Here is a 21066-nt window from a genome sequence, read left to right as displayed (position 1 = left end):
TCACTGCACGTCTGCAGCCAGCTGTGCAATCAGGTCTCTGGCATCTTGCATGATGGAGGGTATCTCTGAGCCATTCTCAGTCACCTGGGTTCCAAACAAGAACATCTTCCTGTCATTTCCCACCTCAGATAATGCCAAAGCTTCATGGATATCTGTAATGTGATAGGCTGCTTCAAGATCCTTCACCAAGAATGAAAAAAGAATTGAGAAAAAGTTGGTTATTTTGCAATCTTTTTGGACAGATACATTTATTACTCTCATTTATTGCTCTCAATGACCACACCTCCATTCTAATATGGAGGATACTGTAATCCCATTACTATGATCTTAATGATTGTTTGAATATAATGATTTTCATTGGAATTATATCAGCATTTATGAGTTATCATCAAAAAAGTATGTTCTGGAATGAAGTTAAGTCAATATAATACCTTAATCAATTTCCTAAACAGTGCAGTCAATCTGCTTCTAATTTTGTTTTTCCATTTTTATCTTTATTTTCCTAAGATTATTATTATTTTTTTTTTTTTTTTTTTTTTTTTTTTGCGGTACGCGGGCCTCTCACCGCTGCGGCCTCTCCTGTTGCGGAGCACAGGCTCCGGACGCGCAGGCCCAGCGGCCATGGCTCACGGGCCCAGCCGCTCCGCGGCACGCGGGATCCTCCCAGACCGGGGCACGAACCCGTGTCCCCTGCATCGGCAGGCGGACTCTCAACCACTGCGCCACCAGGGAAGCCCTAAGATTATTTTTAATTTGTCTTTAACAATAGAAACTTGATTCATTAATTGGTTTTTGTCCATATCATATTTTATTGATTAAGCATTTGCCAAATGTGAGTTTTCTTTTGCAACCATTATTTCTACTGAACAAAAAATTTTGGATCAAATTTGGGGGATGGAGGGAGACAGAGAAGGGATGAGGGAGGAAGTGAATTTAGAAAATGGCGTGGTGGGTAAAGGAGGCTGAGAGGTGAGGGACAGGTGGAGGGAAAGAGGACAAGATGGAGAAGTGGGGAAGGCTAAAGGACGGAAACCCACTGGGAGAGGCAGAGAGAGGAGAGATTAAAACGAGGAGACAGAAAGCATGTGTTTATGCTGCATGCCAAGGTCAAAACCTCCTTGAGGTCAAAATGCCAAGGTCAAAACATATTTCTTTGCCTCTCACACATCAAGAATTATTTATGCAAATGACCTCTGACATTCCCTCTCCTAAGTACATACACAGATTCAGTTATAGTTTTTAAGTCCTTTGCAAAAGTTTAAGTATTTTGACTCCTAAAATTGCATTTGTATTTGGCTTTTTGTTGTTTCACAGTGTTTTCCCATAGCTTTAGGGCATCATCTGGAAATAGTCCAATATTGTGTCATTTTTTTCTTGTACCAATGTGAACCTATCAAATTCCATAACTGGGAGTCTGTGAGACTTTTCCTGATGTGGTACGATTACCTTTCTGGTCCTCCCAATATATTACCTGTCTGAAACCTGAATTCACTTATTCCTAGAGCCCACAGTGAATTTTGCAATTGTGTTAATGAATCTAGTAACATGTGGACAATGTCTCAAGTTAAAAAAAAAAAGTCACTGATGGAATTGGAGAGGAAGAAAATAGGAGAAGGAGGGTGTTGCGTGGAAGGAGAGGCTCCTTGTAATGATAAAAGCACATCAGGGATAAATATCAGGTGCATTCAACACTTACATAACTGTGCCTTAATAGAGATCATCACTCAAAGAGTAAAGATAGTAAGTTGACGTTTTAAAAATACTTATGTAATAACTTGAACCAATGAGTCATACAAAAGAATAAATTACTTTGGCCAAGGAGTATCAACCAAGATGCATTAAACTTAAACTAGAATATCCAAACCTTTTATTATTAAATTCAGTAAAAGTTATAAATTTGATACCAAATGGCTCTGTTTATTCAATTTGATGAAGAGATATAAACCACAAAGGAGAGTATTGCTAAATTTGACTACTAAAAATGAAAACCTGGGACTTCCCTGGTGGCACAGTGGTTAAGAATCTGCCTGCCAATGCAGGGGACACAGGTTCGAGCCCTGGTCCAGGAAGATCCCACATGCCATGGAACAACTAAACCCATGTGCCACAACTACTGAGCCTGCACTCTAGAGCCCATGAGTCACAACTACTGAGCCTGCGTGCCACAGCTACTGAAACCTGCATGCCTAGGGCCCGTGCTTCACAACAAGAGAAGCCACCACAACTACTGAACCTGCACTCTAGAGCTCATGAGTCACAACTACTGAGCCTGCGTGCCACAGCTACTGAAACTTGCATGCCTAGGGCCCGTGCTTCACAACAAGAGAAGCCACCACAATGAGAAGTCCGAGCACCGCAACAAAGAGTAGCCCCCACTCACCACAACTAGAGAAAGCCTGCGCACAGCAACAAAGACCCAACACAGACAAAAATAAAAATAAATAAATTTATTTTAAAAAATGAAAACCTATGTATTAAAAAGAGAACCATAAACAAAGTAAAATGATAAGCTAATAGATTGCTGGAGAAGATATGTGTAATGCATGTAACAGACAAAAGTTTTTCCAAAGGACATGAAAGACTCCTACAACTCAAAGGAGAGAAGATAAACACCGTAACAGGAATTTGGGGAAAGATATTAAAAGATAATTCACAAATGTGAAAATTCATTTCAAAGAATGAAACTAATTTGAAACTGATAACCAGTGAACATCTGAAAAACTGTTCAAGCTCACTAGTAATTAAGGAAATGCAAATTAGAATAATAAGATAAAATTTCATCCCCATGAGACTGGCAAAAATGAAAGTTTGACAAACCAAGTATTGACAAGGATGTGGAGCTATAAAAACTGTCATATAGGGCTTCCCTGGTGGCGCAGTGATTGGGAGTCCGCCTGCCGATGCAGGGGACGCAGGCTCGTGCCCTGGTCCGGGAAGATCCCACATGCCGCGGAGCGGCTGGGCCCGTGAGCCATGGCCGCTGAGCCTGCGCGTCTGGAGCCTGTGCTCCGCGACGAGAGAGGCCACAACAGTGAGAGGCCTGCATACCGCAAAAAAAAAAAAAACTGTCATATACTGCTGGTAGGAAAAATAAACTGGTTCAATACCTTTGGAAAGCAACTTGGTAATATCTAGCAAAATTGAATATGGACAAATCCAAAACCCAGCAATTCCTCATGCACTAGAGAAATATTGGTACACATCAACAAGGAGACACATACATGAAGATTCACTGTAGAACTGATTTTAGCAATAAAACATTGGAAATAAACCAACTATCCAACAAGAAAATGGTAAAGCTGTGGTATATTCATGCAATGGAATACTATACAGCTTACTTAAATGTACCAGGATCCTCTAAATCTTTACAGTTTGTGGTACTTAAGATGCTCATTAAAAAAAAAATCTCCAGCTTTTCTTTTAGAAATAATCTGCTGGACTAGCATCTATGCTGGACTTTAATATAGGCTCCTACTTTTAGATCGTCATTTGTAATTATTTAGTTTACTTCCATAAATATTCACCCATAGAAGTAGTGGAAGAAATGGCAGGAACTGAGCTCTCTTATGACTGGCAAACCTAGCAATTAAGAGAGGGGTTTTAGCATTACAGGCATACCTCAGAGATATTTCAAATTTGGTTCCAGACTACTGCAATAAAATGAATACTGCAGGGCTTCCCTGGTGGCGCAGTGGTTGAGAGTCCGCCTGCCAATGCAGGGGACACGGGTTCGTGCCCCGGTCCGGGAAGATCCCACATGCCGCAGAGCGGCTGGGCCTGTGAGCCATGGTCGCTGAGCCTGTGTGTCCAGAGCCTGTGCTCCGCAATGGGAGAGGCCACAACAGTGAGAGGCCCGCATACTGCAAAAAAAAAAAAAAAAAAAAAAAAAAAGAATACTGCAATAAAGCTAGTCACATGAATTTTTTTGTCTCTCAGTGCATACAAAAGTTATGTTTACACTACTGTAGTCTATTAAGTACGCAATAGCATTGTCTAAAAAAAGTACATACCCTAATTAAAAAATACCTTACTGCTAAAAAATGCTAACCATCATCTGAGCCTGCAGCAAGTTGTAATCTTTTTGCAATAGTAACATCAAAGATCACTGATCACAGATTATCATAACAAATATAATAATAATCTTAAAAGTTTGAAATATTGCAAGAATTACCAAAATGCTACACAGAGACATGAAGTGAGAAATGCTTTTGGGAAAATGGTACCTATAGACTTGCTCGATGCAGGGTTGCCACAAACCTTTGATTTGTAAAAAACACAATATCTGCAAAGTGCAATAAAATGAGGTATGCCTGTACAATGCTATAGATGTCTAATACCTTTTTTAACTTTCTTTATTGTAGTAAAATACACATAAAGAAATTTGCCATATTAACCAATTTTAAGTGTACAGGTAAGTACATTCACATTGTTGTACACCATCCATCTCCAGAACACTTTTCAACTTGTAAAACTGATACTCTGTACCCATTAAACAATAACTTCCCGTTTCTCCCTCCCCCAGGCCCTGGCAACCACTATTCTACTTTTGGTTTCTATGAATTTGACTACTCTAGGGACCTCATAAAAGTGTATTCAGGGATTTCACTGGTGGCACAGTGGTTAAGAATCCGCCTGCCAATGCAGGGGACATGGGTTCGAGCCCTGGCCCGGGAAGATCCCACATGCCATGGAGCAACTAAGCCCATGCGCCACAACTACTAAGCCTGTGCTCTAGAACCCGCGGGCCACAACTACTGAGCCCGTGTGCCACAACTACTGAATCCCACATGCCTAGAGCCTGTGGTCCGCAACAAGAGAAGCCACCGCAATGAGAAGCCCACACACTGCAACGAAGAGTAGCCCCCACTCGCCGCAACTAGAGAAAGCCTGCATGGAGCAACAAAGACCCAATGCAGCCATAAATAAATAAATAATTTTTTTAAAAACAGTGTAATCATACAGTATTTGGCCTTTTGTGACTGGCCTATTTCACTTAGCATAATGTCTTCAAAGTTCATCTATTTTGTAGCATGTGTCAGAATTTCCTTTTTTAAGGCTGAATAATATCCATTGTATGTATATATCACATTTTGTTTATCCATTCATCTGTGGATGGACATTTGGGTTGCTTCTACCTTTTGGCTACTGTGAATAATTCTGCTATGAACATGGCTGTGCAAATATCTGTTTCAGTTCCTGCTTTCAATTCTATTGGTTATATACCCAGAAGTGTATTGCTGGACTATATGAAAACTCTATTTTTAATTTTTTAAGGAACTGCCATACTGTTTTTCACAGTGGCTCTACCATTTGACATCCCCACCAACACTGCACAAGGGTTCCAATTTCTTCATGAACATTTAATATTTTAATGCATGTGTGTGAAATAAATTCAGGTCAGGCTAATTGATCTAAAACCACTTCTTTATACATATTAAACATGCAAATATTTTGTAGAAATCAATTCAAAAGTCAATAAATGTTTACTGAATTAAATTCAACAGATAGATTGGTTCAAGATGGTGGAGTAGAAGGACGTGTGCTCACTCCTTGCAAGAGCACTGGAATCACAACTAACTGCTGAACAGTCATCGACAGGAAGACACTGGAACTCACCAAAAAAGATACCCCACGTCTAAAGACAAAGGAGAAGCCGCAATGAGATGGTAGGAGGGCGTAATCACAATAAAATCAAATCCCATAACCGCTGGGTGGGTGACTCACAAACTAGAGAACACTTATACCACAGAAGTCCACCCACTGGAGTGAAGGTTCTGAGCCCCACATCAGGCTTCCCAACCTGGGGGTCTAGCAACAGCAGGAGGAATTCCTAGAGAATCAGACTTTGAAGGCTAGTGGGATTTGATTGCAGGACTTTGACAGGACTGGGGGGAAACAGAGACTCCACTCTTGGAGGGCACACTCAAAGTAGTGTGTGCATCAGGACCCACGGGAAGAAGCAGTGGCCCCATAGGAGACTGAACCAGACCTACCTGCTAGTGTTGGAGGGTCTGTGGCAGAAGCGGGGGGTGGCTGTGGCTCACCAAGGGACAAGGACACTGGCAGCAGAAGTTCTGGGAAGTACTACTTGGCGTGAGCCCTCCCAGAGTCTACCATTAGCCCCACCAAAGAGCTGGTAGGCTCCAGTGCTGGGTTGCCTCAGGCCAAAGAACCAACAGGGAGGGAACCCAACCCCACCCATAAGCAGACAAGCTGATTAAAGTTTTACTGAGCTCTGCCCACCACAGCAAGACCCAACCCTACCCACCACCAGTCCCTCCCATCAGGAAGCTTGCACAAACCTCTTAGATAGCCTCATCCGTCAGAGGACAGACAGCAGAAGCAAGAGTAACTACAATTCTGCAGCCTGTGGAATGAAACCACATTCACAGAAAGATAGACAAAATGAAAAGGCAGAGGACTATGCCCCAGATGAAGGAACAAGATAAAACCCCAGTAAAACAACTAAAAGAAGTGGGGATAGGCAACCTTCCAGAAAAAGAATTGAGAGTAATGATAGTGAAGATGATCCAGGACCTCGGAAAAACAATGGAGGCAAGGATCGAGAAGATGCAAGAAATGTTTAACAAAGACCTAGAAGAATTAAAGAACAAACAAACAGAGATGACAATACAATAACTGAAATGAAAAATACACTAGAAGGAATCAATAGCAGCATAACTAAAGCAGAAGAATGGATAAGTGACCTGGAAGACAGAATGGTGGAATTCACTGCCATGGAACAGACAAAGAAAAAAGAATGAAAAGAAATGAAGACAGCCTAAGAGACCTCTGGGACAACATTAAATGCAACAACATTCTCATTATAGGGGTCCCAGAAGGAGAAGAAAGAGAGAAAGGGCCTTAGAAAATATTTGAAGAGACTATAGACAAAAACTTCCCTAACATGGGAAAGGAAATAGACACCCAAGTCCAGAAAGTGAAGAGAGTCCCATGCAGGAAAAACCCAAGGAAAAACACATTGAGACACATAGTAATCAAATTGGCAAAAATTAAAGACAAAGAAAAATTATTGAAAGCAACAAGGAAAAAACAACAAATAACATACAAGGGAACTCCCATAAGGTTAACAGCTGATTTCTCAGAAGAAACTTTACAAGCCAGAAGGGAGTCACATGACATATTTAAAGTGATGAAAGGGAAGAACCTACAACCAAGATTACTCTACCCAGCAAGGATCTCATTCAGATTCGAGGGAGAAATCAAAAGCTTTACAGAGAAGCAAAAGCTAAGAGAATTCAGCACTACCAAACCAGCTCTACAATAAATGCTAAAGGAACTTCTCTAGGCAGGAAACAAAAGAGGAGAAAAGGACCTACAATAACAAACCCATAACGATAAGGAAAATGGTAATAGGAACATACATATCGATAATTACCTTAAACGTGAATGGATTAAATGCTCCAACCAAAAGACACAGGCTCGCTGAATGGATACAAAAACAAGACCCATATATATGCTGTCTACAAGAGACCCACTTCAGACCTAGGGACACATACAGACAGAGAGTGAGGGGATGGAAAAAGATTTTCCATGTGAATGGAAATCAAAAGAAACCTGAAGTAGCAATACTCATATAAGATAAAATAGACTTTAAAATAAAGAATGTTACAAGAGACAAGGAAGGACACTACACAATGATCAAGGGATCAATCCAAGAAGAATATATAACAATTATAAATATATATGTACCCAACATAGGAGCACCTCAATACAGAAGGCAACTGCTAACAGCCATAAAAGAAGAAATCGACAGTAACACAATAATAGTGGCAGACATTAACACCTCACTTACACCAATGGACAGATCATCCAGACAGAAAATTAATAAGGAAACAGAAGCTTTATATGACACAATAGTCCAGATAGATTTAATTGATATTTATAGGACATTCCATCCAAAAACAGCAGATTACATTTTCTTCTCAAGTGCCCACGGAACATTCTCCAGGATAGATCACATCTTGGGTCACAAATCAAACCTCGGTAAATTTAAGAAAACTGAAATCATATCAAGCATCTTTTCTGATCACAAAGGTAAGAGATTAGAAATGAATTACAGGGGAAAAAAACATAAAAAACACAAACACATGGAGGCAAACAATACATTACTAAATAACCAAGAGATCACTGAGGAAAGCAAGGAGGAAATATAAAAAAAACCTAGAGACAAATGACAATGAAAACACGACGATCCAAAACCTATGGAATGCAGCAAAAGCAGTGCTAAGAGGGAAGTTTATAGAGATACAATCCTACCTCAAGAAACAAGAAAAATCTCAGATAAACAATCTAACCTTACACCTAAAGGAACTAGAGAAAGAAGAACAAACAAAACCCAGAGTTAGCAGAAGGAAAGAAATCATAAAGATCAGAGCAGAAATAAATGAAATAGAAACAAAGAAAACAAGAGCAAAGATCAAGAAAACTAAAAGCTGGTTCTTGATAAGATAAACAAATTTGATAAACCTTTAGCTAGACTCATCAAGAAAAAGAGGGAGAGGACTCAAATCAATAAAATTAGAAATGAAAAAGAAGTTACAATGGACACTGCAGAAATACAAAGCATCATAAGAAACTACTAAAAGCAACTCTATGCCAATAAAATGGATAACCTGGAAGAAATGGACAAATTCTTAGAAAGGTATAATCTTCCAAGTCTGAACCAGGAAGAAATAGAAAATATGAACAGACCAATCACAAGTAATGAAATTGAAACTGTGATTAAAAATCTTCCAACAAACAAAAGTCCTGTACCAGATGGCTTCACAGGTGAATTCTATCAAACATTTAGAGAAGAGCTAACACCCATCCTTCTCAAACACTTCCAAAAATTGCAGAGGAAGGAACACTCCCAAACTCATTCTACGAGGCCACCATCAGCCTGACACCAACACCAGACAGAGATACCACAAGAAAGGAAAATTACAGACCAATATCACTGATGCAAAAAACAGAATATGGATGCAAAAATCCTCAACAAAATACTAGCAAACAGAATCCAACAACACAGTAAAAGGATCATACACCATGATCAAGTGGGATTTATCCCAGGGATGCAAGGATTCTTCAATATATGCAAATCAATCAATGTGATACACCATATTAACAAACTGAAGGAGAAAAACCATATGGTCATCTCAATAGATGCAGAAAAAACTTTTGACAAAATTCAATACCCATTTATGATAAAAACTCTCCAGAAAATGGGCATAGAGGGAACCTACCTCAACATAATAAAGGCCATATATGACAAACCCACAGCAAACATAATTCTGAATGGTGAAAAACTGAAAGCATTTCCTCTAAAATCAGGAAGAAGACAAGGATGTCCACTCTCACCATTATTATTCAGCATAGTTTTGGAAGTCCTAGCCACAGCAATCAGAGAAGAAAAAGAAATAAAAGGAATACAAATTGGAAAAGAAGAAGTAAAACTGTCACTGTTTGCAGATGACATGACACTATACATTGAGTATCCTAAAGATGCCACCAGAAAACTACTAGAGCTAATCAATGAATTTGGTAAAGTTGCAGGATACAAAATTAATGCACAGAAATCTCTTGCATTCCTATACACTAATGATGAAAAATCTGAAAGAGAAATGAAGGAAACACTCCCATTTACCATTGCAACAAAAAGACAAAACACCTAGGAATAAAGCTACCTAAGGAGACAAAAGACCTGTATGCAGAACACTATAAGAGACTGATGAAAGAAATCAAAGATGACACAAACAGATGGAGAGATATACCATGTTCTTGGATTGGAAGAACCAATATTGTGAAAATGACTATAGTACACAAAGCAATCTACAGATTCAATGCAATCCCTATCAAATTACCAGTGGCATTTTTTTACAGAACTATAACAAAAAATCTTAAAATCTGTATGGAGACACAAAAGACCCCGAATAGCCAAAGCAGTCGTGAGGGAAAAAAAACGGAGCTGGAGGAATCAGACTCCCTGACTTCAGAGTATACTACAAAGCTACAGTAATCATATAATATGGTACTGGCACAAAAACAGAAATATAGATCAATGGAACAGGATAGAAAGCCCAGAGATAAACCCATGCACCTATGGTCAACTAATCTATAACAAAGGAGGCAAGGATATACAATGGAGAAAAGACAGTCTCTTCAATAAGTGGTACTAGGAATACTGGACAGCTACATGTAAAAGAATGAAATTAGAACTCTCTCTAACACCATACAGAAAAATAAACTCAAAGTGGATTAAAGACCTAAATATAAGACTGGACACTATAAAACTATTAGAGGAAAACATAGGAAGAACACTCTTTGACATAAATCACAGCAAGATCTTTTTTGACCCACCTCCTAGAGTAATGGAAATAAAAACAAAAATAAACAAATGGGACCTACTGAAACTTAAAAGCTTTTGCACAGCAAAGGAGACTATAAACAAAACGAAAAGACAACCCTCAGAATGGGAGAAAATATTTGCAAACGAATCAACGGACAAAGGATTAGTCTCCAAAATATATAAACAGCTCATGTAGCTCAATATTAAAAAAACAAACAACCCAATGCAAAAATGGGCAGAAGACCTAAATAGACATCTCTCCTAAGAGGACATACAGATGGCCAAGAGGCACATGAAAAGCTGCTCAACATCACTAATTATTAGAGAAATGCAAATCAAAACTACAATGAGGTATCACCACACCAGTCAGAATGAGCATCATCAGAAAATCTACAAACAATAAATGCTGGAGAGGGTGTGGAGAATTGGGAACCCTCTTGCACTGTTGATAGGAATGTAAATTGATACAGCCACTATGGAGAACAATATGGAGGTTCCTTAAACTAAAAATAGAATTACCATATGACCTAGCAATCCCACTACTGGGCATATACCCAGAGAAATCCATAATTCAAAAAGACACATGCACCCCAATGTTCATTGCAGCACTATTTACGATAGCCAGGTCATGGAAGCAACCTAAATGGTCATCGACAGATGAATTGATAAAGTAGATATGGTATATGTATACAATGGGATATTACTCAGCTATAAAAGGGAACGAAATTGGGTTACTTGTAGAGACGTGGATGGACCTAGAGACTGTCATACAGAGTGAACTAAGTCAGAAAGAGAAAAACAAATATCATATATTAATGCATATATGTGGAACCTAGAAAAATGGTACAGATGAACCGGTTTGCAGGGCAGAAGCTGAGACACAGATGTAGAGAACAAATATGTGGACACCAAGTCGGGAAAGTGTCGGGGTGGGGAGTGGGATGAATTGGGAGATCGGGATTGACATATATACACCAATATGTATAAAACAGATAACTAATAAGAACCTGCTCTGTAAAAAATAAATAGATAAAATTAAATTAAAAAAAATAAATTCAGGGCCTCCCTGGTGGCGCAGTGGTTGAGGGTCCGCCTGCCGATGCAGGGGATACGGGTTCGTGCCCCGGTCTGGGAGGATCCCATGTGCCGCGGAGCGGCTGGGCCCGTGGGCCGTGGCTGCTGGGCCTGTGCGTCCGGAGCCTGTGCTCCGCGACGGGAGAGGCCACAGCGGTGAGAGGCCCGCGTACCACAAAAAAAAAAAAAAAAAAAAAAAAAAAAAAAAAAAAAAAAAAAAAAATAAATAAATTCAACAGGTATTTGTTGAATTCCTACTATGTACAAGGCATTACGCTAGGTTTTACAAGGGACACAAAGGTGAATGATAGTCTCTGTTCTCAAGGAATTTACTGCTGTTCCTTGGTATCTGAGGGGGATTGGTTGCAAGACCCCAGCAGACACCAAAATCTGAGGATGCTCAAGCCCCTTACATAAAATGGCATAGTATTTGCAAATAACTTATGCACATCCTCCCATATACTTTAAATCATCTCTAGATTACTTATAATACCTAATACAATGTAAATGCTATGTAAATAGTTGCCTGTGTGTGGCAAATATAAGTTTTACTTTCTGGAGCTTTCCAGAATCTTTTTTTTTCCTGATCCACAGGTGGTTGAATCCACGGATATGGAGGGCTGACTGTATAATCCAATAGATCTAATAGTATAAACTGAACTGAACATAGAACATATTATTGAATATCTTGCTATTAAAAGTAGACATTTCTACTTCTTGTATTAATAATAAAACTATTGAGTACAATTTATGTTTGCACAAATTTTTACCTGTTTGTTTGCAAACACAACCAGAGGAAGGATTGGATTTGTCCCAATTAGTTGATGAAGGTGCTTCTTGGCTTCAGGTAATCTGTTGTGATCTGCTGAATCTACCACAAAGATTAGCAGCAATCCCTTGGACAGGTACATTTCCCAACAGGAACGGAAAAGTTCGCTGCCACCAACTACAAAGAACAGTAGAGAAGGAAGACACACACACAAACCTCAGAAGAGTCCACTGAAGGGGGCAGGAAAGACACATTTTGAAAATTTCTGAACACTGGATACGTATTCTGATAAAAGACCTCTGTGAGACTCTACCCAATTCTTCGAACAACTTGAGCGATGTTACTGGGGAAATGATTTGTGGGAATATTTACCCTCCACAAGCGGGTCACTCATTCTGGAACACAAAGGACCAGCATAAAGATCTTAAATTTGTACTACAGTGGATGCCTCCTGATCTGTTATACACAGCAGCCACGATGGCCAGTGCCTATCTGTCAGGTATAGCTCAGCGAATGGGAGTAGGATACTAAAATAATTCAGGGTGGTGGGTTAAAACACCTATTTCTCTAAAATAAGTTTTAAATGGACTGATTTAAATGTCATTGGCTAGCCTCACTTGCACAACTTTTTTCCTTTGTCAAAATCCCAGAACTAATTTCCTCTCTTAATCTTGCACTAAGAGTTAATATGATCCTGTGGGCATTCAGGAATACTTGCTTCAGAAGAAATTCCTTTGGGTTATTTCATTCTGCTGATTCTTCCCAGAAGAAACTTTTTGGAATGATAATAATACATACACAATGAATTCAGTTTTTATTTTCCTCCTGGGACAGAATATGACAAACAATAGCCCACAGCCTAAATCTGGCTCATTGCCTATTTTTGTACAGCCCATGAACAAAAAATGGATTCTACCTTTTTAAATGTTTGGGGAAAAACAGAATACCATTTTGTAACACATGAACATCATATCACATTTGGATTCCAGTACAAATAAAGTTGTATGAGAACACAGGCACGTAGATTTGTGCACATATGGTCTCCGGCTGCTTTTGCAGTACAACTGCAGGGTTGAGTAGCTGCACAGAGTCCATGCGGCCACAAAGTCTACATTAGCTACTCTCGAGCCCTCTGCAGAAAAAGTGTGCAGACTCCTGTTGTAGGGACTTAACAATACCATTTAAAAAACGAATAGGAAAGGGTGTTGATTTGTCTTTGTTTTCTTTTGTATGGAGAGCCAGGCTAGTCATTCTTTGAAGTATTTTGTGTTTTTAATTTTTTTAAAGAATGTGTATAATCCAAGTAATTCATATGGTTTTAACATATGTAGTTTAAAGATGAATGAACATGTCGTTCCCCATGTTTTTGGCAACACCATGACATTTCACCTACATAGGGATTGCTATCTTTTAGGTATTAACTTCTAACTTAACAGCAATGTAGTTGAGAACACAGTTTGTATGATGCATCCTCTTTGAAAACTTTGTTAAGACTTGCTGTATGGCCCAGTAAGCGGTCATTGCTGGTAACTGTTCTGTGAGTGTTTGAGAAGAATGTGAATTTTAACTTTTGTATGTGGCTAAAATTGTCTAATTGGACAATTTTATATTATTCACTAGATTGAACTTGTTGACTGTGTTCAAATTTTATATATCTCTGCAGATTTTTTTCTCCTTGATCTTATTAATAATTGACAAAGATATGTTGAAACCCCTCACTCCAACGGCAGATCTGTCCATTTCTCCCCCTAATTGGAGTTTTCTTTTTTCTTCCTATCTCCCTTTCCTTTTTTCCTTCCCTTTCCTTTCCTTCCCTTTTTTCTTTTCACTTTATATTTTGAGACTTTTGTTAGCCATCCATTTCATTAAAAATATTATTTCTTCCATAGCTTCTGGGGAAATTGAAAACTCTATTCTTAACAATGCTTTTATCATAAAGATTTGCCTGCAGATTTACCAATTTCTCTTCCCACCATTTTCTCTTTGCAACTGAATGAAAGCAAAAATTCATAGCATTTTACTTGCAGGCTGGAGGTGGGGTACAAAAGGGGGTACAGAAAACTGCCAGTTTTCTGGCTTGAGCATGTTGATGGGTGAGGAGACATTTACTGACCAGTTGGATTACAAGGGAAAGGAACAGATACGGAGATATATCAAACATTTTGTCTTGGCGATATTAGGCTTGAGAGGCCAGTGAGACAGGCTGGAGAGATGTTTGGCTGGAGAGATAAATTTGGGAGTCATTAGCATATAGATAGTATTTAATGTCAAGAGGAAAGGTGAAATCATCCTAGGAGAGACTGTAAAGAGGAGACAAGAGGATCTAATGCAACTTTGGGGTACAGCAATATTTTGAGACGTGGTGACTCCAGAACTGCCAGAGGAGGGTTTCTGGGTTGCCATCTGGTTACAAGAGGTTTGGAGCTTTCCTCTATTTGCATTTGCAGAGAAGGAAACACACTGTATTTACTTGGATTGCATTTATATTTGGGGTAGTAAGGGAGGAGGGAGGCTGTTATAGGAGGGGTGCGAAAGCCTTCCCCTCAACTCCCCTTTATCACCACCACTGCAAAAAGAAGAAAATGAAAAGAACAGAAAGTGATTCCCACACTGTACCCAAGCACTAAACTACACATGCATTCTGAAAGTCTAGGAAAATCTGACCCAGTGTTTCATTTCACAAGGACCCAATGCTGATAACATTAAATCTGGCTTAAGGTATAACGATAATGTGGCTATAGGCTATCGGGTATCCCCAGAACTACTGAGAAAGAGAGCTTACTCTCCAGGAACTCCAACTGGCTGTCTTCAGTGCTGATGCACACTGCATTGAAACCTTGGGTTGGTGCCACGCTGTGCTGGACTCTGTTTAAAGCTAGAAAGTGGAGAACACTGGTCTTTCCTGCTCCATCCAGGCCCAGCACTAGGATCTGCTTATTTTTCTCCTGCGAAACAAAAGATAAGTCAATAAAGCTATGCTATCAGGGCCTGGTTTTCCTGGCTCCTGGCAGTGTGCCTGCCAATAATATTGTGGAATTGTAAACCAGAACAAAACTTCGCAAAACATTTAATAGGTCTAGAACAAACTGTACCAGTCAGTTTGTATTTTATATAATCAGCCATCAGTTATGTGATATTAATTGCATACCCCCTCTCCATCCCCCAACTCCTGGTCAATCTATCAAATAAATACTTTATATATATATATCAGGATTTATGGGAGGTGCCATATTTTCAGGGTCAATTTTCAGACTTCACTTTGTTTCCTGAGTTCATGTTTACTGGAGACTGCAACAGAATTCAATTTGTTGTATGGGGTCTTGGGGCCTACTTGTTCCATATATTGACTTTGCCACTCAGCATGTAAGCATCTAAGGTCTCATATTATTAATCTGTCTTGTCTTCCCAGTTGAATCACTAGATTAAAAGCTCTTAGGGCAAGGTTACCCTCATAAATGAAAAGGCAAAGACTATAGAAACTGTTAAACCAGTTCCAATCATAATTGAGTATTTAAAAATCTGACACTAAAACCTGAGGAACTAGATGTAGACTTTAGGAAGAAGCATTCTACCAACATACCAACCTTAGAAAATTTTATGACAAGTGATTGAGGGGCAAGAAGGGCAGGCTGGTATGAAGACAGAAATAGAAATTTCAGAGTGCTCAGAAAGGTGACTTTTAGGGTACAAACTTTAATGTAAACAGTAATAAATGAGCAACAATCCAGCCAGACTACTTGCAGGAATTCTATTCTATTTCGCAAACAGCCTACTAAAGAGATTTCTCATGCATAAGAAAAACTAATAAATGTCTTCAGTGGCATTGGTTTAAAAATAATAATCTTATACATTTCTGCTTGAACACTAAATGTTAACATTAGACTTAGACTGGATTTGTTTTTTAAAAAAGTGATCCTAAACAGCACTAAATGTCTATCCCACCTCCCACCTCTTTTTTTTTTTTTTAATATATAAGATCCATGTAAAAGTAAGATGGTTTAGGTCTGGTCTAATAGGGTCTTGTGTACAGGGCAGCATTTAATAAACCTGTCTAGTAAATAACAGAATGTTTGTTTTTGGAGTGAATTCTTGATGGCTCTTAAAGCAAAAGGTATTTCCATAGGTGTTTCCTCTCTCCATCCCCACTTCCTCCCTGTTCCCTCTTACCCACACCTAAATGTCATAGTGTCATTCTGAGAGAGTGATGGTAAGGAGGGATTGATGCATGAAGGGGATGCTTTAAAGCAATGATGCCACCAAGAACTGCCTGCAAGATGTGGATTGTGTCCCCCTCATTATCTCCACCAATGGCTCTACTCAGGCTATCCCAACATATTTCATCAGTTCCAAGATGCTGTTTGTTTTTTGGGTTGGTTTTTTTTTTTTCACATTTTAACATCTCTGAAATGAGGACTTTACAATCTATGGTATGTCACATTTTGGTTAGCAGCATTTTTTTTCTTTGTTTGTGTTACCTAAAATAACAGCACCTTAGATCCTATGAAATTTTGTGAATAAAAACAGTTCCCTACTCCCTTTCCAACCATATTGCTGCTCCTAAACCCCTAGAAATTCTGCAGTCACTGATGCTTTACATTTTGCTTATTTTTTAGTCTAAAATACAAGCCTCCTCATGTTTATAATCTCTTAAGAAAAGCTGGGGTTACTGTAAACCAGGAGTTCAGACCTGAAATGTGATTCTCAACACCACTGTTCCTTGCAAAAGTTATTCATTTAACTATATGTGAACCTATGTAGTCTGTGTTTTACCAGAGATCAAATCTCCATTAATAATTCACATTGTTTAGAACCAGAAAGCAGCTCTGAGCTCAGGAACTCCAGGAGCACAGAGCCTACTGAGCTGATCCAAATAATGCCTGTTTTTCCTTCTTCCCCCTCAATTTTTAAATCGTGGTAAAATACACAACATAAAATTTACCATCATAACCATTCTTAAACATACGGTGATATTAAATCTATTCATAATATTGTGCAACCATCACCACTATCCATCTCCAAAACTGTTCATCTTGTAAGATTGAAACTGTACTCATTAAACTCGAACTCCGCACTCCCCCTCCCCCCAGGCCCCACCATTCTATTCTCTATAATTCTGACTACTCTAGGTACATCATATACGTGGAATCATAGGTATTTGTCCTTTTGTGACTGCAGTGCCTGGTTTCTGAGGCCTCTCAGTTAAACCTTTGTGCCCGTCCCTTCTGGGCCCTGGTGGTCTGAAAACAATGAAAGTAGTAACCTCAGCGCCCACAGAAAATGTCCAGAGGGACCCAAAACACATCCTGCACAAATTCAGGAACCCTGCACCTTCCCACATGGAACTTACGTCACAGAAAAGACTGGGAGAGAGAGCGCATGTGTGGTGAGTGTTTGGGGCTGGTTTCAGTGTCCTGGGCGGACTGGGAGTTAGCGTTGGGCGTCGGACAGAGATGGGGCTGGAAAGAGGGCTGTTCCCCGCGCTCCCGTGAACCCGACTAAGGCCTCCTCTTCAACACTAGACCTGACGAGACCTGACCTTCATCAACACTAGACCTAGACCTTGGACGCAGGGCCGGGGTTAGGGGTGAGAGCGGGCAAGGGGCTGGGGAGATGGTGTTCGCAGCTTGGCACACCCGTTCCATCCGCGGGTACAAAGCCCGCACACGAGACCGGATTCCCTCCGGCACGAGAGCCGGCGCTCCGGCCAGAACGCCGACAACGGCCTTGGGTGAGGGTCTGAGGCACCCGTCTCTTACCAGCAGCTCCAGCGGGGGCTTTGCCAACGTGCTGTTGTCCTTCTCTTTCTCTTCTTTTTCCGTAAATTGCTCCTTCCCCTTCTCCGTCTCCCGCCCTTTCCTCTTTTCCTCTTCTTTACTCTTACTTTTCTCTTCCCTCCCCCTCTCCTTTACTTTTTCCTTAATTTTCTCCTTCATCTCCTTTTTATCTTTCTCCTCCTTTCCGTTTCCCCGAATTTTCTCTTTCTCCGGCTCCTTTCCCTTCTCTCTCTTCACTTTCCCCCTCTCCATCCCCACCACCCTTGTTTCCGTCCCTCCTCCCACGCGCCCGCGCGCTGGAGCTGCGGTGCGGGGGTCCCCGCAGGAGTGGCCCCTGCAGAGCGGCGCAGGGAGGAGACGCAGGTCCACGCGGCGTACTGCGCCCCCGCGGTCACCGCGCGGCCGCCAGCACCCCCGGGGCGACGGCTGCAGTCCAGCATCTCGCGCTCGCTCGCCGGGGGCTGCGCGCAGCAGACTCGCCGAACCCTGGGGCGGTAGGCGAATTGGAGAGGTTAAGGCGCGGGTAGCTAGAGGAAAGGTCGAGCCCAGGTGAGGGAGTTCGGAAAGACCGGTCAAGCAGGAAAAGCGTCCCCAGGTGCCACTTCCTTGGAAGCGCGCGCTACGGCGAGATCCCCTCGGGCTGGGCAGGGTGCCTAAGAAAGGCCTTTCGAGATGCCCAGATCTTAGCCTCTCACCTCTCCCGCCTCCTCCCCGAGCCCGCCCAACCCTCCTATCTCCGACCCGGAGAACGCTTGAGGCGCACCAGAGGATGCCCCGCCTTCCCCTCGTCAGTAGTCACAAGCCTGGAGAGTGAAGTTAGGGATCTCTCCGCCCTCCGTCCTGTTTAAGTCCACCAGCAGCGTCTAGAGACGTTATCCAGGATGCTTAAGGAAAAACAGGAATGTGAATGGTTCCCTTATTTTAAATTTGTTACATTTCGCTTAAAAAAATTTTTCTGGAGATTAGTCTGCCAGGATCACAGATACTGGTAATACCGGGTAACGCGCAACTAAACAAAATAGCCTAGTCGCTCCCAATGATCTAATATGTAACAAATTAGGTACCCACGGGGCTTTGCAAAGGTGGTGTAACGTTGCACTTGCTTGAGAAGTATATGGATGGTTCTTTTTTTATTATTTTGTTAAACTGGACCCTTTAGTATAGTTTACAATCTAACAAAATTATCTTAATGCAATAAACTGACTTACCTTCATCAGATCTACATTTCAAACAGGCTTAAAGGAAACAACAAATGAACTGCAGGTTTCAGAAAGCTTCAGTGATGCAACAGTTTTTAAGTAGTTCTTAAGGTTAGCAGTTTCCAAAGTCTTGAAAATGCTATGCTTAAAAACTGAAAAAATGTTTACTCCTCAATTTGTTTATATACAGATATCAACACTGATGAATTTTCAGTCAAGTTAAAACTGGGTTCTGTCAATCCCATTAGTTTAGTTTTCCAGTTTTAGGGGGAGAGGCAGGGGATAATTTTAGATACTCAGCTTAAAAAATTCTTAGATATACTAACAGAAGTCCTCTGTAAAATGCCAATGCCCCAGAACACCTTAATCCATACTCACCGCTAGATTATTTTATTTTAAAATGTGCTACAGTGAATGGATGTATCCATATTGGCTTTTATAAATGCACACACACAAAGACACATATACATATATACACACAAAGTATATAGGTCATTGGTTAAAGACCTGTCCAAAAGAAGAAATAATTACTAGAAAGTTAATGTAGTTGTTTACACTTCATTTGACAATTACAATTTATTTGAACTGAGGTTTCAGTTGCTTAATAATGACTGATAATAACGACTGGCAATTACAATGACTTAAATAGAGAACTATAAATTTCTCTGTGTGCCTTGGGTCAAAATTTTCATTGGCAGATAATTTTCACCAAAATTCTGTAGCTTAGTTAACCTAAAAAATGATTATCCTTCACCACAGAAATTTAATGGAATCCTAAAATCATAAATTTACTAACAATTATTTTTGTAATGGGGTTTATATTCAGAAGGAATAAATATCTGTCACTTACCAAAAGACTATTCTGAGAGCTCAGAAAGTATAATGCCATAATAAATCATTCATATATGAAGATCTCTTGTTTAGATGCTACCACAGTTTATGTTAAACAGAAAGGCAGCACCACATTTCTTACTCTTGTAAAGGAGAAAAGCCTTTAAAAATACTCTTTGAAGAAGTTTCAGTAGATATGTTCAGAGTCAAACACAGCAGCACTTTATTAACAAGGACAGAGCAATATGATCACAAGGAAATACTCATAAGTCTAAACTGAATGCTATCTTGGGCAGCATAAAAGGAATACTAACAAGTGTAGGCATCCCAGTGTGTCTGTCTCACACCTGTTCAATGGGAAGGTGACTCGTAAGCAAGGCAAGAACAGAGCGACACTGATACCACACACTGACCACAATACTTCATTACTTTGAGAAGGGTAGTGAGTGGTCATACCCCCAACTAGAAAGAGGAGTCATTTGAGACCTATCAATTGGGCCAACAGTTCTGTTAAGCTTTAATACTGCCTATTCCTGAACTCTGGTATTGACTTCCTCTCTATGTAGGAAGTCAATGTTCATGCTCTTGATAGGGGCTGTTTAAATCTTTCTGATTTCTGTCAAATACATCTGACCTCAGAACCCTGGGTCTAAGAGTCAACTTCTTGCAACATCGATGTCTTTCCCTTGAGATCTTTAATAGTGCTAAATCAGCATAATGTTATCATAATTTGAAAATGACATGGGGGCACAAAAAAGTCCTAATTTATATACATGTGTATATATGTATATACATACACATACTTTTCATTACTATATATATATATAGCATCCCATATTCCAGTATCACATGGCAGAGAGAATTTACAGTCAGAATAATCAAGACATTTAATTTAGTTTTCCTGTGGCCACTCATGTAGTGAACTGAAAAATACCAGTGTATTGATAAGGTCCCTTTTTATTACATGCTATTTCTAAGCAGATATTTGGAATGCTCAGAAGACTCCACTTTCAGTCTCCTAAGGCCTCCTAAGACATAATTTAAAGTGGGACTTGACAGAACAAATAT

At 40.1% G+C, this 21066-nt stretch overlaps 1 protein-coding gene across 2 annotated transcripts; it reads right to left on the bottom strand.

Annotated features, from left to right (window-relative positions):
• ARL9 (ARF like GTPase 9) lies at positions 1–18387 on the bottom strand (the record flags this gene model as incomplete). Of its 2 annotated transcripts, XM_079709995.1 has the most annotated exons (4): positions 1–180; positions 12196–12371; positions 14977–15139; positions 17951–18387. In XM_079709995.1, the coding sequence occupies 4 exons, from the start codon at positions 18218–18220 to the stop codon at positions 1–3; spliced, it is 789 nt and encodes a 262-aa protein (XP_079566121.1). The 2 variants fall into 2 exon arrangements, with proteins under 2 accessions (XP_079566121.1, XP_079566122.1); XM_079709996.1 differs by lacking the exons at positions 12196–12371; positions 17951–18387 and having other exon boundaries at positions 14977–15024.
• Positions 18388–21066: the final 2679 nt, after the last annotated feature.

The sequence above is a fragment of the Hyperoodon ampullatus genome (genome assembly GCF_949752795.1).
Source record: "Hyperoodon ampullatus genome assembly, chromosome: 1".
NCBI classification, from domain to species: Eukaryota; Metazoa; Chordata; class Mammalia; order Artiodactyla; family Ziphiidae; genus Hyperoodon; species Hyperoodon ampullatus.
The sequence above is the reverse complement of the archived record's forward strand: the minus strand, read 5'-3'. Positions and strand labels throughout refer to the sequence as shown.